Source organism: Cariama cristata, unplaced genomic scaffold, assembly GCF_000690535.1.
Source record: "Cariama cristata isolate BGI_N322 unplaced genomic scaffold, ASM69053v1 scaffold1901, whole genome shotgun sequence".
In the NCBI taxonomy this organism is placed as follows: Eukaryota; Metazoa; Chordata; class Aves; order Cariamiformes; family Cariamidae; genus Cariama; species Cariama cristata.
Genome location: NW_009600809.1, coordinates 28500 through 45987, shown reverse-complemented (window position 1 = coordinate 45987; position 17488 = coordinate 28500). Strand labels below are relative to the sequence as shown.

Below are 17488 nucleotides of genomic sequence, written 5' to 3'. Positions count from 1 at the left end.
TGGTTTTGGCATAGATCTCAAACCCAACAGACTGAAAACATATTGGTGTTCCTTATGAAAAGCAACAGGCAAACAACTGAACCTGTGCGCAATTGCATTGATCTCTTTCATTGTATGGTGGTCTGCTTACCTCCGGCCAGCTACGTGCAAAGCACCCAGCAAACAGCTCTGCATCCGCTTGTATCCTGAAAGTTTGCAATTCCAACGGACAGCATCAAATTAAGGAAAGGGAGTGGAGGCCAAGCAGATCTGCAGTTGCCAATATGCTTTTTATTTTAAATAAGTTTATCTAGCCAGCTCTAAGTACGCATTTCTGGTACAGCAGTTAAAATAATTAACCTGCTGACAGTAACAGACTAAATGAGTCTTGCTTGGGGAGGGAAGAAAAAAAAAAAGCCCAGAAAACGGGCATCTGTTGTGCTGAGGAATCCAGATCTTTGGCCTTCTCTAATATAGAGGATGGAAAAAAACTTGAGTTCTCTTGCAAGTCTCTGCACTCTTCCTCTGCACCCTTCATCTATCTCTGGGAGAGCAAAGAAAGGGAGCAGCATTGGGCAGCTTGAAGTAACCCCTTGCAGCATCCAGCCCAAGGACCACTGCTTCTTGGAGGTGAAAGGAGAAGCCTCCTCTGTGGTGGCAAATCCAGGCTGGTTCAATCTGAAAGGACCAAGCTTATAAACTCTAAAAGCAACTCCCAGAGCAGATTATGTTCACTTAAATCCAAACCCTTCAGTAGAAACTTAAATTAAACATGTCCTAGCAAGCATATCTAAAGGGACATTCCCTGTGATGGAGGAGAGGTGGAGGCAGGGCAGTCTGATGGAGCGAGTATAGCGTTAGTGATGACTTTGAGACTAGTGCAGTGCCACCCACATGTCCCTGCCTCTGCGTCAGGCAACACTGAATTATTTGGTTGTGTTCCCGAAGAAATTGTTCATCTGCTTTGTTATGAATCATGAAAACTAATTTGGATCAATCGCATATGCTTGCTACTACTTTTCACAGTAACATGAGGAGCTTGGAGGCTGTCCAAAGGCGGGTGGTTGTTTGGGTGTCTCTAGCAGTTGCTGCATGATGAGTGTTGAATGTAGCTAAGGTGGGTGGGTTAAAACTTTGCATCAAAAGGAGCTCTTAATGAACTATGGTTCTACATAACTTTGCCTTGGCAAGTATCTTATCTGTCCTGACCAGAGTGGTACAAGCAGTTGAGCTGGTCAGGGTTTGTAGAGCTTGGATTTGTGTGGGAATGGGGAGCTCAGTCTCCTTTACTGTTCCCTTTGTATCTAATTTCCAAGGTGCTTGAAGCAATAGGAAAGTGGGCTTGGCTATTGTTGAAGCTGAACCCTGTAAGATCAGGGCTGTGGCTCACAGAAATGTTAAAGCCTGTAAACAGGCACTTGTTCCTTTTTTTGTGTTTGCAAGTCTCTTGTCCCTTCCGAGCATTTAGTGAAGCTAGACAGGGCTGCTTGTGTGTGTGCTCAGCTGCTTCTTCCCTATGCTTTCCTCTGTGCTGGTAGTTACTTTAGCTGAGAGCTCTAAATCTCCTCTTTTGCTGCCAGAATTGCCCCAGAGAGGCCAACTGAATTGAGTTTTAATGCCCAGAAAATAGGAAGCTGATGAAGCAGATGTGCACAATAATCTCAGTCTTCTGGAAATGACATCAGGATGCTTTTACCTGCAGGAACTTTGACGACAGCATCTTTCTACCCCAGTAGCAGTAATGCTGAGATGCTGTAGGATAGCAGCCTTGAAGGGAGACCAGGGATAAAATGCATACTCAGCATGATTTAGCTTTGGATCGAGTCCTGGGAAGTTGATCAATTAAGACTGATCGTTGCTTCTGGTCAGGGCCTGTATGTTGATGCCTTCACAGGATTCTGCTGCAGTTGCTGTGTTCAGCTGCAACAGCTTCCACAGGTGTCCTTCTCCATCGGGTGTCTCTGGGGTCCTGGAAGCCGGGCAGCTTGCTCTCCACATGGTGCCCAATGGGGTAAATCGGTGGGTTTACCTTTCAGAAGTGAAAGAAAATACTTTTACGAGGCTTTTTATGTCTTTTTTTTTTTTCTTGTACTCAGAAAAGTACAAAAACAGCTACAGAAGTGGGCAGGACCTTTGCCACAATGTTTTCGGACATAACCTTTCGGCAGAAACTCCTAGAAACCAAAACGGAAGAGGAGTTCAAGGAAGCCTTAGTCCACCAACGCCACTTGTTGACGGTGGTAAATCAGAGACCCTCAACGATGAGCGATGGGCACAAGTCGCATGGTCCTAAACCACTCAAGGTAAGACTGGCCAACATCTGCCATGGCCCTGCTTCAGTGGTGTCCAAATGCATAAACGCAAGGGGATTTGGGTAAGGAGATGAAACGTTTGTGCTGCTTGCATCCATTGGGCTCTCCTAGCAAGCTCTCAGCACTGAGGTTTCTACAGACAGCTGCTGTGTATGCGTCGATCTTCCTCAGCTCCTGCTGTAAGTAAAAAGAAAAGCACACTTCAAAGAGGCAGGTGCTAAAGGGATCAGAGCAGTAGGGGGTTGAAAAGCTTATGGGACTTTGATTCCAGATGCTTAGTCAAGGGTGGGATTAATGGATCACTGTGCATTGTTGGCCCAAGGTACTTAATCCTTACAATCAGAAGTCTCTGAAAGAAGCTGCTGCTTGTCTTTCCTGCAGCCAAAAGACCTCTTGGCCATCTCTGCATGGTAATTTCACTTAAATGTTGCCTGTCAGTATTTGGCCTGACTTCTCCCTGTTTGATCTGTAGCTCTGTAAAACTTTACTTGCTTTGTACTTTAAAGTTGGAGGGAAATGCTGTAACTCAGCTTTCTTTTCTGGAATTTCCTGTGTATTGGTCATTGCTTTGCTTTTCCGTTCAGAAATTCATTCTTTAACCAGACAGCATACCTGAAAAACAAACTGTGCCATCTCTAGCTTGCTGCTCCTGTCCCTGAATTACAAATAACCTTAAAGCTTTGGATTGCCCACAGAGCAAAAGCTGGTTAACTTATCACTTCTTTTTTTCCTGGAATAGACTTAAGGAGTTTTGATCTGCACATCTGGAAATGAGCAAAGCTCATGTTTTTCCTGCAGAATCCCCCTGCTTATGGGTAGCACTTTGAACTTTCCTAGACCCCATACCTGCTCTTAAGTTTGCAGAACAAGTCCTGAAACTTTTAAACCTAGGTCATTCAGAGCAGTGGTATTCAGAGTAGTTGCAGTAGTGTAATTTTTAGGTAAAGTAGGTTTAACCCTTTGCACTTGGTCTTTTAAAGGAGTTTTTGTTACAGCAGTTGAAGTGTCTGGCTCTGTCTTCTGCTAAAACTAGTCCTTTTTAAATGTCTGCAGAGGATTTTCTGCCCTGTGGTTTGGTGAGCAGAAGGGCTGGATGCAACATGGAGCTTGTAGATGTTGGCCCTGAGCAGTGGTGGTTCCTACCTGTCTTGCTGGGCAAGCAGCCTTGGCCAGGCAGACTTTTGACAGCTCCAAGCCAGTGCTGTAGCTAGTGACGCTTGTTTCTTTAGTGCTTGCTCTTGGCATTGACCGTTCTTGGTCTGGATTTGGTAAATTGTTGTTGTTAAAATGTGTTTATCCTTCAGCTCTCAGGAGACACAGCCTGTGTAGTAGTAACTCTGCTTTCTTGTGTCTCTTGGAAGCAGCTGTCTCCCACCCTGCCTTGCCAGCACAGACCTTAGGAGCTGGGATAGAGATTTCTTTTCTGGCAAGCAAAGATTTGCCTGGAGAAGTGAGGTTGGTTTGAGATCATAGCTTGCATTCCTCAGTTCCTATGAGAGCCGTCTCCAGCAGCATGTCCTCCCCCTCTGCCTGCCCTGTGCAATAGCTTTCTAGAGAGGAAGCATTTAATATTAGCACAAACTCATATGAGACCAGGGGTGTAATTTCAACCTGTGAACCACCCCCAGTGAAATAAATACCCTAATCCAGAGCCACTGTATTATCACAGTGAGCTCTCAGGAGGGTGAAGTCTCTTGGTAGCATAAAAGTCTGCCTCCCTTCTTCCCTTAGTCCTGCGGTGATGGGAGAGACATGGGACTCATGCTCTGTATGTGAATGGGATTTTTGCAAGTGCTCACTTTTACCTCTACTAAAATACGGAAGGGAACATGACCGTTGCATACCATTCTGTGCCTACAGCCCATCAGCTCAGAGGATTATTTAGGCAAGGCTACGTACTCAGTCATAACTAAGTCAGCCTGAAATCCTCTTGTTTACTGAGGCATCTAACTGTGATTTTATTCATAGAGGAGCCTCTAACAGTTGCAATACTCTCTGGCTGTGATTTTGTGTCCGTTTGATCTGTGCAGATTTGCTGAGAGGGCTGGGCTATACTTGCTCAGCATCAGCAGGAGGGAGGATAGTGTGTGTCCCTGGTACGCGTAAAATAGTCCTGCATCCCTCTAGTACTTCAGGGGAGGACTGAGAAAGGGTCAGTGTTGTTGGAGCAGATATTTTCTTAACTGCTGTTAAGTGCTGGCTGTAGCTCTTTCTCTAACCCAAACAGTGGTCACTTACGGCAAGAGACTTGGAGGGATTTGTAAAATGGAAAGTGGAAAATTCATGAGTTTTGTCTAGGTTTTTTTGTGCCTGTGCTCCTTTTGCTGCTCTTTCCTCCCTTGTGTATTAGGAGCAGCATCAGCAAAGCACTGGAAGGGCTTGCAGAAGAGGAGAATAAGGAGACTGAAGGAGGTTTTGGTGCTGGGTACGTGAGCTGTGGTTCCTAAAGGCTGATAAGCCTTGAACTTGGTGTTGGTGGGGGATGCAGCTCTGGCCTCCCTGCATAAGGCTGCCTAGTTGTCAGGATGTTAATCAAAAAGATGGTGGGGCCGTGAGAGAGGTGCCACTACAAATAGGAGTGGAAAGCCAATGGGTCAGCCAAACCTGGCCTACTGAAGAAGCAGCAAGCAGAGAATGGCAGCCCAGGAAAGTCCCAGCGCTGGAGTGTATGAGGAAGCAGATAAAAAAGGCCAAGAATGAAGTGTCAGCACTTTCCTTCCCAAGATTTTTGGAAACTTCACAAGGTGCAAGCTCAGAAGATGGCAGGAGGCAAAAGCCAGACTGAAACACGTCTGGAGTAGAGTTGGACTTTGAAGATGCATGGTGAATAGGTTGGGGGATAGAAGTAAACCCAAAAAGGGCAGTAACTTCAGAGGTCAGTAAACTTGGTCTTGTATCTCCTCAGTGCAAGTTGAGTATGAGGTTAGTAGAGCAGAGAGGAAAGTTAAGAGGAGGATTAGCCATACAGAAGAAACAGCTTTCCCCGTACTTAGCCACTGATGAGGTTTAGTGTCACATCCCCATGCCCTACCCTAGGCTAAACTTGCACATGTGTCAGAAATAAATTCATGAAGGAACATAACCCATCGGCTCACCGTTCTCTCAAATATGCCTCAATGTGCCTTGCAGGACAAGAAGTTGGGCAGTGCTTTTTTTTTCTGCACGCTCACTTCTGCCTGTGAACAGGCATGGTGCACGAGTGCCCCTTCCCTCCCTGCCCCAGGCCAGCAGCAAGTGTGTGGCTGCTTCCCTCGAAGATGAGATACCCTGAGCATCGCTTTCCCCATACTCACTGCAGTGAGATGAGTAAACGTATTAGTCATTAAAACTATTGTGATTCTGTGGCTGACTCGTGCCTTCAGGAATGTTTTTCGGGGGGGAGGGGGAAATTAAATTGCTTTTGAAGTGCATATGGCTTTGATGTCCAAATATGCCTCCAAATATGGTTTAAGCTCATAGCTTTTTCAGAAATGCTTAAAATGCAGATGTTATGCTGATGTCTGCTGTCTTTTCATCCTGATTGTTCAGGTTAGAGAGTTGAAACTGTCCTAAAGTAATACAGGTGTATTGGCAAAATGCAACAGAATTGACTTAAGTAGCTGAAATAGGAGATATCATAGTCACCTCAGAGGACCAGCTCCTTTATCAGTATCTTTTGCACCTCAAACTCTAGTGTCTGCGGTGCCCACTGTATTCCTTCTAAAGGAGAGGTTCCCTTGTTGTGTTTTACTTATGGCTCTGATCTTCTAGGTGCTGCAAAGCAGGTGAGTCCCATGAGAAAAGGCCAAGTTGTCTGTAGTCTGTTAAACCGGCACTGTAGCATCAGGTCCTTTCTGAAGCAGTAATTTTTATCAGTTTCCACATAAACCAGCCGAAGGAAGAGGTCTATGCTGTTTTGAGATGACCTGTTGGTGTCAATTTTGGATGTGATTTTTTTCCCACTCCTGCCCCTTACACTTCCTAGCAGAGGTTATAAGTCTTCTGTGTCTAGTTCTGCAATAAGCATATGAAATGTTTCGGATGAGACAGCTGGCATAATCAGCACTGTATATAGGTGCATTTGATTTTTGGAGTTGTATGTGTACTCTGAGTTGAGGATAACAGGAAAAAATCTGACAGGTGCCTCATTTGCAAGTGTTGCCTCCTCTGATACTTTCCATGTGCTTTCCGTAAGGATGTAGTTGTGAGAATTGGGAGGCTGTAAGTCAATAGCAGCTGTCTCATAGTTCTGAAGGGCTCCTTATTGCCTGTGGTGAGCATCAGATCGTATAAACAATCATACTGTATCTTGCAGGCCCCCAAACCAGAAATAAAAGGGCACGTGTTGGGTTTTTGGAACCCTTTCACAATGATCTTACTGTCTGTTAATGGACAGAAATTATGACTTGGTTATGTGAAGTTATTCAAGCTCACTCCCTTCTGGTGGAGTCTGAGGTGTAGACAGTCTTAGTTTTCCCTTACTACATCTATTTGAGGTCTCTCTTTCCCATGGCAATGCCAAGGAAGGGAGCGTTTGCTGGGTATCCCCTTTCAGAGGCTTTGCGTGGATTTGGGGGAAGAGTTTTTGGGGGGTTTTGTTGTGGCATCTAAAGAAAAAAGTTGGGTAGAGGGATGGGAAAGGCATCTCTGACCTGATGTTTAACCCCAGGGTACCCAAGGTCTAATCCTACTGTTGGCCAGGGTGTTTTCAGCAGGTCGCGCTGTGCATCAACTCCCTCAACTGCAAAGCAGGGATGCAGATATGAATGGGAGGGGGGAAAAGGGAAGGAAGGGAGGAAAACAGGGTGGTCTGGGGGATTTTCTCTTTTTACAATGCTTTTGAGGATATAAATTGAAGTGCGAAGAGTTTATTTTTATTATCACTGCAAAATCTGATTTGAATACCCTATTCAAAATGACCAGTTTTGCTCCTATCAGTATTGAATAAGGAGGTTAATCTCTTTAACAATACATGAGCCTTTAAACTGACACGGCACTTCCTTCCTTTCTTTAGTTGCATGAGTTTCTCAATGTTGGCAAGGGGATTTCTGATGACATTGCACGAAGATTTCCAGTGTACGCTTTGGACTTCACTGATGGTATGTTGGCCAATGTTTATGAAAGCATTGGCCTGTTTTTGAATTTTTGTGATGTGATGTCCTGTTTACAGTGTGCATTGAATGTGTTCTTTGATACGTGTAATAGCTCTCATTTCTTATTCAAAAGAATATTTTGACCGAAGCCTGTGAATAGGCAGCGTGGCACACTACGGATGAGAATCTTGCCATGTTCCCTTAATGAAGATGCTAGTTGTATATAGATGAGGATTTTAATTTTTATTAAGCAATGAGCCGATTAAATGGATTGATTACTGTCGTGTGTAGACACAGATCAACTCATTGCAACCTAATTAGTCAGTACTGGCCTAATAGGCCCTTTCTGCTGTGTTTGCAAGCCAGCATCAATAGCAATTATGGTGATGCTGTGGGAGTTGAGAATGCTTAAACAAAATCTGAGCTGGAGTAACTTCAGCTCAGTGCTTTTAAAAACAGGATATAGCTTGTCTGCTGTAGCCAGATCACAGGGGCAGCAATGCAGTGTTTATATTGAGCCTCAGGTTTCAGGCTTTATACAGCTCCCACAATAGCCTTGTTGGTTTTAAGAGTCACTTTCTTACTTTTCACTTTCAAACTTTCACTTTCAGAGATTCTTAAAGGCTTTGAAAAGTCTCCAAGGCAAATCATGGTTATAGAGCCTCAGCCTGACATCAAAACGTGTTCTGTTTCTTACAGCTTATTGGGGAGTTGGTTAATATATTCAAGTATCAAACCCAGAAATTTTGCATAAAATAAAGATGTAGAGTGTAGGCAGGGAGAATCTCAAGGCTCTATCAGACACCTTCTTGCTGTTAAACCCTCCTTAGCTCAAGTGACAGTGACCCAGCCTTCCCCACTACCCCTCTGCTGAGGGCCATCTCCCTTGGAGTTGGGATAAGAAAATAAGATTCGTACCTAAGCCCTGTTTTGCAAGACAAGTATTCTAGTGCAAAACTACCTTCCACGGCAGCTTAAGCTTGAGAGCAAACATGGGCAGGGTACGGATGTGTGCCCTCCATTGCATTTTCAACGAGGATGGTCATCCCCAGCAGAGGAACGTGGCAATCAGCTGCTCGGCTGAAGGAGATGCCAGGTGTCTGGGGGAGTTGCCAAGTAGTTGCTTCCCACAAAGGTTCAGCGTTGACTAGGAATACTTCATCCACCACAATGCATTTTTGCAGTTAGTGGTATCCGCTCTGCTGGGAAGAAAAAATTGGGATGAGAGGCTGGCTTAGCCCAGTGGTTGAGTGCTGGATGCTTTCTCCAGGTGCTTTGTAACTGATGGGATTAAACTATTTTCAGGAGGTTTGGGGTGATAGGAGAGCAGGCTCTGTTTGAAGTCAAACTAATGCTATATTCTCTGGGGACTTGAGGGTATGTTGAGGAGGAAGGGGGACAAGAAATTATTTTCAGGATAGCAGTAAGGAGTCTGATAAAACAGAAAAAATATTTCTTGGCATGTGTGTCATAGGCACCAGATCTGGCAGGGGACTTAAGCTCCTAATCTGGACACCTCTGGAGCGGGTTCAGGACACTATATCTCTATGGCCGTTACTTTGTAGGGCTGTCAAAGTCTAACTTTTTATTATAAAGGGATATTGGAGCACTTCAGAAGGGATGTGCTGCAGAACCACCTGGTGGGGACCCATGTGTGTTTCAAAACAGCAGTGTCTGCTATGGCTGTCAATGTTCTGAGCGCAGCAGGTTCACAGGCACGAAAGCATCATACAATAGTCCTGCGGTCAACTTTGGCTGTCAGCAGATTTGGAAATCCATTTCGGGATCCATATTCTGGCTCTGCATACATCCAAATCAACCTGTGAGTGCTGCGTCTCAGCCCTGGGGCTGTCAGCTATAGCCAGACCCGCAAGCTTTCCATGAACTGATGCACATAGCAGATCAGGCTTGGCCTAAACGAGGGGTTGGGATTGACTAGTTTGCAAGAATTGGTCCCTTAAGTGCATCTGCCCTGAGTGATGAAATACTGTCCTAGTGAGAATCCAGCATTACAAATTTTCCAGAAAAATGGTTTTGGTATGAAATGCAAGTGTATGTTGAAAAGCGTCAGTGCATTGTTATACAATTTCTGGAGAGCGGAAGATGCAGAAACGAGCCAAGTGAAACTCAAGAACTACTGCAACTCAAATGTGAAGTACTCACCTTAGGAGCAGTTGTGCTCTTTCAAATATGATATGGGGAAAAGATTATTTTTTAAGAAACTTATATATATTAGTATGTGCCATTTCTTCTCAGAAACCAGAGATTAATATGAATTCTTTAAGGATCTGCATGGAATGAAAACCAGATGGGAGTATAAAGCATCTACCGTAAACTACCAAGACTGAAGGTGATCAGGAATGTGAAGTTCCTGGACCATCTCAAAGCAGCAGTGTACCAGAACACTGGGGATTTGAGCTATCCAAGTATCTGCAATCCAGACAACCACACGTGCATCGTCAAAGAGCTCTGGATTACAAAGATGCCTTTTTTTTGAATGGCTGGAGCCTCTAAATCCTCAATCTGAGAAGCATCCTGGGGTTTTGGTTTAGATAAACCGATTAAGGGCAGGGTGATAAATAATAAGGCTTTTGTAGGACCAGCAAATGTTTTTCAGTTGGACTTCTGTGGGATTGGTCGTCTTCACACGGTGCGCAAAGCTGACCATTAAATTATCCTTAACCGTTATGATTTGGGAGAGGACAGAAAGGAATCATCTTTCATTTTTTTTTTTTTCCTCCAGATTAGGAATTTATCACCTTTAGGTCTGCTTTGGATTCTGAAGTCTTGTACATTTTACTGCATGCGCAAGGATCTAGGAAAGATTTTCTAAACTTTTGGTCCAGGACTTTAGTGATATGGATGGCTTGTAATAGGTGTCTTCCAGCAGGAGCATTTGAAGATGAACGATTGGATTATGCTGAGCCTAATAAATTAGGATTAACACAATTTGGCATGTAGTCTCCTCTTAATGACTACAACCTCTGTTTATGGGATTCTGCTTTCTTTTAAAAAAGCTTGTATAGAACTTCATCCTGATCTTGTCAAATAGACTCAAAACACATGTGTATCAATATTATTACTCTTTAAGACTTAGTCAATCCATAGGAGCTTCCTAAATTTTTTTTTTATATCGAGACTGGTTTGACTGAAGGAGAGAATTGTGCCTGGACTCAGCTACAAGTTTCCTGAAACCCCTTAAAGTTACTACCCTTATTCTTCAGTGTGTATTTTCAGAGGAATAAACAGTATTCACAGAGGAATAAACACTTAACGAATGTAGTGTCTGGAGTGCCCAGGGGGAAATTTGAGGTGCCTGGGATTATTATAGTGAGCTTTGATGCTATGTTCTGCCATATCCCTTCACCTCTTGGGGAGGGAGAGTGAAGGGAAGAGAGGAGAGATGAGATTTATTCTGTTTCCCCCTGTTTTCCTGGACCTGTGTCCTCGGCACTTGGCTGTGGTGGGTGGACAGTTCAGCTGGAGATGTGGATTCCTCCCTGTCCTTGGTCCTGCAGAAGAGGGTCCTTAACTAGCTCCTGAGAGTAAGGCGAGCGCATCTGCTGGCAGCATCTTCAGGATTTGGTGGTGGTTTTTTGCAGGAGAAAGATCTCCAAAGCTCCCTGTAATGCAGGCATGCTTAGAAGGGAGGCTTGAAGGCACTGGAAAAATGAGATTTGAATGGGAAGTTTTGTCTTGCTGATTGTATAAGATAGCACAGAGCTTAAACCTGCTAGAGTATTGACTGTGTGGATTGGCTGTGTGGTATGTGCCAAATCTTCATCAACTCCACCAGCTGGTTGCACTGGCTGCTTTGTTTGGCAAGATGGCATTCTTGGAGGAGGAGGAAAAATAAAGGGATTGCAGATAGGCTTTTTCACTTCTCTTCAGTGTCTCTGATGCCCTAGGTTAGATGATGGGGTAGCTCCTGCATCACTCTGCAGCCCTTCATTCCTAAATATCACCTGGGTATAAGTTCAATGGCCACTTTAAGACTTTTTTGTTGGATGCTTTGGGGCATCATGACCTGGGTTACTTTTGATGAAGTCTCTTCTTGTGACAGCGGTGGATTGGAATGCATTAAAGATGCATAAAAGCATCTTCTTTTGTCTGTGGAGGTTTCCTTCCAAGAGACTAGCACTTCATGGGAAATGGGCTGAAAGAAACAAGAGAAGAAGGGAAAGCTCTATACCCTTGATTTTTTTTTCTTCATACTTCTCTGGTCTGAGCATATGCTTGGCTTCTCTGCTCCAAAATCGGTTAAGAGTGGATTTCCTTCTCCAGTTAAGTTCTTAGTCTCACTTGTACTGTGATTTACTCTTCACAGGACTTGAGGGAAGATTCATCTTCTGTTCATCTTCAGAAAATTGGGCAGAGTCCAGCAGCTATTAACATAAGTGAAAGCCCAGCTTGAGGGCATTACCAGAAGTTTATAATGCTTTGAGTTTTTATGGCTCAAAACCTGTGAACAGATACATTTACTGTGTGTTTTTACCATTGAAAGGTGATTTATTATTTTTTTTTTTAAATCAGGGCTTTAATAGACACATCCTCGCTGCTGTGCTGCAGATCACTATAACTAAACTTGTTTTGTGTTGAATGTTTTGGACAGTTGGGAAGGAACATTAATAATCAGACATTTCATAGAATGTCCATCTGTCTCGATTTTTGATTCGGTAAATGTACAATTAATAGACTTAAAGAGGTCTAGTTCCAGTCTATGGGTTTCTGGGTGGTTAACTTATTGATGCAGAATACCAAGCAAGGCGAGGCCAGCAATGCTGCAGTTTTCTCCAAAACTCTAACCTTGTCTTTAAAAACGACATCATTTCAGAAATTCAAGCAAGTAAAATAGAACTGTCATGTTGATGAACATAATTGCTTCCCATTTCAATGTGTAGATGTACCTTAATTTCAAGGGATTGTTTCGGTAATTGTCAGCTACTCAAATTTCACAGCTGGACTGACTTGATTTTTCTGCTACTAATTTACATTGTGCAGTTGAAGTGACACATTTTTCAACGGTTTTACGAGCCTGCTGCAAATGAAATGCCATCATAATGCAGCCCACCTTCTTTTAAATGAAGTAATGTCAGTCCCTGGGTTGCAAATAGACCCTGAAAACGTTTAGCCAGATGTTGATTTTTAAAAAGCCAAAAGGTAAATTGTGGTTAATGCTTGATTTTAGTGCCTGTCTCAGGTGAATCAAGGAGGCAGTACTTGCTCATGATTTTAACTGTGATTAAAGAGTGATTGATCGTGTTCGTGAGAGAGTATGTTTAATCTGATGTAGTTATTGTCTCTGTTATGAATTGAATTTTGCTACCCACCAGAAGGGTTTCTTTGCTCCTTGGCTCTGATCTGGCTGACTGTGGACTAAAGAAAATACTACTTTGTACTGGAAGTCTTGGACCCAGCCATGATGTGGCATAAGGACCTCCGTCATCAGCAAGGCGTCCTGCCGCTTGCTTTGCCAGGATTGAAGCTGAAAATAAAAGCCGTGCATGAGCTTTTGTGATGCTCTTCAAGGCTCCTTCCTTCCTTCTACCCTCTCATACTATGGTTTATCTACCTGAAAGTTTGTTGGTGACTTTTTTTTTAGAAAGCACCTCATCACTTACATAGCTTTGCTCACTAAATGAGCCTTTTTTTTTTAATTAGTTGCTTCTCTGGTCCTGGTTGCCTGTCTTTTTATCAATTATTTCAGAGCTTTCAGGCATTGCTGCCTCTGACCTTTCATGTTGGAAAGACTCCTTTGTCCCAAAAACAGTATTCTGGAGTGGCGCAGTGTCCTCTGACCATCTTTACTTACAAAACTACTACTCACTCCGCTGTTTGCCCTGCCGAGTCTTTCCTTTTCTCTAAAGGTCTCAGGTACTTGGGAGTGTGAGGTAGGAGCCTGCAGCTGTTGGATTCAAGATCACATGAGAAAGCTTCATCTGCAAGAAGTAAATTTCAGACCCTTTGGTTGCCAAGAGCGGTCAGGAATGTGGTCTGTGGTTTCTGAATCTTCACAATAAATTGAAAGGAATTTGCCTTAAAACAGCTGGTCCTATGACTCCTGGAAGGTCAGGCTCATATTTGCATGCTTGAGATGTCTGTTGTCAAGTTCTAGCCCCTGACCTTTTTTTGAGGATGCTGAGCATCAGAAGTCCTATTTATGTCTGTTCCTCTCGTGTCTGTGAACAGGAACCATCACAAGCTGTCCTTTATTCTTGTGGCTGCCTGTTTGTTACACGTCATCTTTGATTTTTGGTTTTTGCATCCTCCTTCTGTCCTTATCTCTGCACAGCAAATGGTGCAGAAGACAGATGTTAGATAAGATCCCAAAGTCATTGAGTGATAATTTTTTTTTTCCATTCCAGTGATGCAGATAGTCTGTTGTGGCAATGTCTGGATTTTCTCAGTGTTGCACCAACAGTGTCGAACGCAAAGCCTTCTCTTCTCTGATTCAACTCATTGGTTATAGCTCCCTCGGCAAGGGACTGATGCTAGCAAAAGCTTAGATGGGCATTTGGAAGCTTAGGGACAGATGCCTGTGTGGGAGTTCACTGCTCAGGAGGCTTCCAGAAAGGGGAACTGGGCAACTCCAAGCTTGTCCAAGTGTCTCGCAGCAGGTGCACCGTCAAAGATGGTGGCACAGGCAGGTTGAAGCCTATTTCAAGGTTTTCTTTGAAAAGGTCTTCTGTGGTGTATCCTCTCTGAAGAGGCTGCTCTGTGGAAAAACTACTTCTCCTTGAGGAAGGTCAGCTGTTGTCATCTCTCATCCTTTCTCTTGTGTGAAGTGAGCTCACTGGGGATGGACATCAGCCTGAAAACAGGAAAGGGAAGGGAAGCTACTTCAGAGGCCCTTAAATTCACATTATGACACTTCAGTTCTCTTTCTAGCTGCTTTTGTTTTGGTCTGGTGTGTTTTTTCCGATGGAGATGAGAGAGGGTGACTGTATGGAAAAGAAAGAAACCATTCTTTCAGAAAGGCTTTTTTAAAGCAAAACTCTCTAATGTATGCATTCCTAACCCCTTGTGCTATTTGTTTTTCTAAGTCTGCTAGCACTAATTGGCTCAGCATAGCATATTATTGATTCAAGCCTATAGCCTCAGATTTCTGCTCAGGGAAAAATGAAGCGCTTCGTGTTTTCCTGCCCAAGGCATCGTGAGTTGTGAAGATGAGTGATCATCATGAAGCTCATTAGGGGCATAGTCCAGAACACCTATAAAGTTAGTATTAAAAAGGCAGTGGAGGGGGGTTAATAAATCCTAAACTTATGATTTCTGCTTTGATCCTCTTCCAAGTTTTTGGGGGCTGGCAAAACTGAACAAAAGGCTTCCAGTATTTCCTGTTTTGATGATGCCAGAAACGTCTGTTGAAGCAGTCTGGTGGCCTGTTGGTGCTTCCACTTCTGGTCCCAGATGAACAAAAGAGCATGGTTGTGCAAAATCAAATGTTAAAGACCTATCTATATGTTTAAGACTAAAGTGTGGACTGAATTTCTACTTCTGCCTTTCAAGATGAAAAGAATGGCTGATCTGTGTATGGCTGATTTGCGTAGGGTTTCAGTGCTTTACAAATGGACAGTACTAACGTGACTTTTGTTGTGGTTTACACTAGGTGTTATTGGAAACAACAAAGCTATAGGAAAATACATCACGACTATGATCTTTCTGTATTTTGCCTGCCTCCTTCCATCCATTGCATTTGGGTCACTCAATGATGAAAACACCCGGGGAGCTATTGGTAAGTTTATCAGTTTTGTGCATCTATTATAGGATTCCATATATTCAAACGGGGTAGCTCTGGTCACAGAAAGTTTTGATAGTTTTTATTTACTGAAAAAAACCACCACTGAAGGCTTTTCTAATTGTTACGTTCATGACTTTTTCTCATAAGACTAGAAAAATTGAACACTACTTTGGATAGATCATCTGACTTGGACTGATACAGATATGTGCTACTGTATTTTAAAATGATGCTCGCTTTATAACTATGTAATTATCTGCACATTTTTCCTAGTACAAGCTCCTATGCTTTTGATCTGAGTTTGATTGCCAGTATCCAAACCACTGGTGTAGCGAATGCTGCTTTGCTCCATCCCAGTTGTGGCCCTGAAGCAGTTCATATTGCTGTTACACTTCATAGAAGTCTTAGTTGAAATCTTGTCCTGAAGGCCTCCACAAACACTGGTTATGTTTTTGTAGCTGTTTAAAATAAAATACATCTAAAAAACAAAAACTGGAAAACAAAACCAAAAAACAGCTGACTCTAAAAAAAAAAAAAAAAAAAAACAAAAAAACCACCACCACGCCCACCCAACTTTCATAGTTCAACATCTGGAAACCTGATGGCATCCTAAATTATTGGTACACATTTGCTGGCAAAGGATCACTTTTTGTTTTCTCAGCGTCTTACCTGCATAACGTCTAAACATTGTTCTTACTCATTAGCGGTTGACTTCTATGCCCTGTGAATGCTCCTTGGTCAGGGAGGTGTTGGTTAAACCTTGTTTGTTCCTATCCTTCCTAATTACTTGTAGATGTGCAGAAGACAATCGTCGGCCAGTGCATTGGAGGGCTGCTTTATGCGCTTTTTTCGGGGCAACCTCTAGTTGTACTCCTAACTACGGCTCCTTTAGCACTCTACATTAATGGTAAGTCTATGAAACGTGTACTGATGTGATTGTGACTGGTGGAGTGGGACTTTGTACCAGAACCTTGCAATTCTGTTAGAATTTTAGTTGCATTTGTTTATAAATCAATATTAAACGGCTGCTTCTGGTGCTGAGGGAAAGGGGAGGAATTTGATTCAGGTTTGGTTAATGGTGGCTTCTAAAGGAATAATTTTGCATAGAAAAAATCTTTCATGAGAATAAGCATTTCTTCTGCTTCAAGGAGGAAATCTTTTTCATCTAATGGTTTTCTCATGTGGCTGTGTTTTAACCAACTTGAGGATAAGAGCCTGAGACAAAGTGGTTTTTTGTAGGGTTTTTTTTGATTGATTTGTTAAGGTGTCATCAATACCTTTCCAGTTACGGCTGCAAGCTGATATTACCGAGCCAGAGGTGTAAAGGAGCAAACTCAGTATCTGTAGGAATGATCAGATAGGCTATGACTAGCTTAAAAGGTTTAAGACCTAAGGTTTTGTCCACAATGCAGTGACTTGAGTACACGTGGTGCAAAAGCATGTATGAGATCCCTTGCTCAACAGCATCCCAAAATGCCAGCAAGAGCAGTTTCCAAGGGCTGATTTTTGTGGCCTTGGTTCCTAGGAAAGATGCTTTGAGCAATGTGGGAGAATATTTTTCCTAAGTGCTTCTCCCCATTTCTAGTGGAGGAAGGGGGCAGGGAATGGGAAGAATGGTTTGGGCTGATCCAGCGTTCATCCAAGAGTGTAAGAACAGGGGTTTAATGGTATCTGCCCCAAGTGCATTTGGGTAAAGTCTTGAAATTGGTTCTTTTTGCCATCAAGCGGATGGGAATCATAGGGTGGTAATGACAAAAGTTTGATCTGACACATGAATGCTTTATTTTTGCAGTCATCCGAGGAATCTGTGATGACTACAACTTGGATTTCAGTGCTTTCTATGCCTGGATTGGACTATGGAACAGCTTTTTCCTTGTCATGTACTCCCTCTTTAATTTCAGTCTTCTGATGAAACTCTTTAAAAGGTAGTTATTTTCAAGAAGTCATATTTTGATCAGATTATTCACCAAATGGAAAAATTACACATTCCACAAGCTCCTTAATTACAAACTTCTTGCAAAATGTATTTTGAGAGATGAGGCTAGTATCATTTCAGCTTATTGTTCCAGCCTGAAAGAAGCTTTTAAAGATTCACTGGGTTTTGTTGCCCAAGTTGGAGTCTAACTAAAATTGGTATATTTTCATGTAAATGCATGAATATGCAGATTTTCATTTGAATGAACGCACACTCTGTTAATGGCTATATTAATTCCTGGGATTTTTCAACAGGTCAACAGAAGAAATAATTGCACTTTTTATATCCATCACGTTTGTGCTTGATGCCTTCAAAGGCATTATTAAAGGTAAGTCTTGCACCAATGGTTTTTAGTGTAGATCTCTGCTTTGCTTCCTTGTCAAAGGGAAATATAAGGCTGCAAATATGCATG

General features: G+C 42.9%; 1 protein-coding gene across 1 annotated transcript in view; it reads left to right on the top strand.

Annotated features, from left to right (window-relative positions):
* SLC4A11 (solute carrier family 4, sodium borate transporter, member 11) overlaps positions 1–17488 on the top strand; it is a 68426-nt gene that overhangs the window by 30147 nt on the left and 20791 nt on the right. Inside the window, exons 8-13 of the mRNA XM_009710149.1 lie at positions 2076–2282; positions 7285–7369; positions 14973–15098; positions 15895–16008; positions 16894–17026; positions 17331–17404. Coding sequence (XP_009708451.1) covers positions 2076–2282; positions 7285–7369; positions 14973–15098; positions 15895–16008; positions 16894–17026; positions 17331–17404 — 739 coding nt within the window. The remainder of the gene's footprint in view (positions 1–2075; positions 2283–7284; positions 7370–14972; positions 15099–15894; positions 16009–16893; positions 17027–17330; positions 17405–17488) is intronic.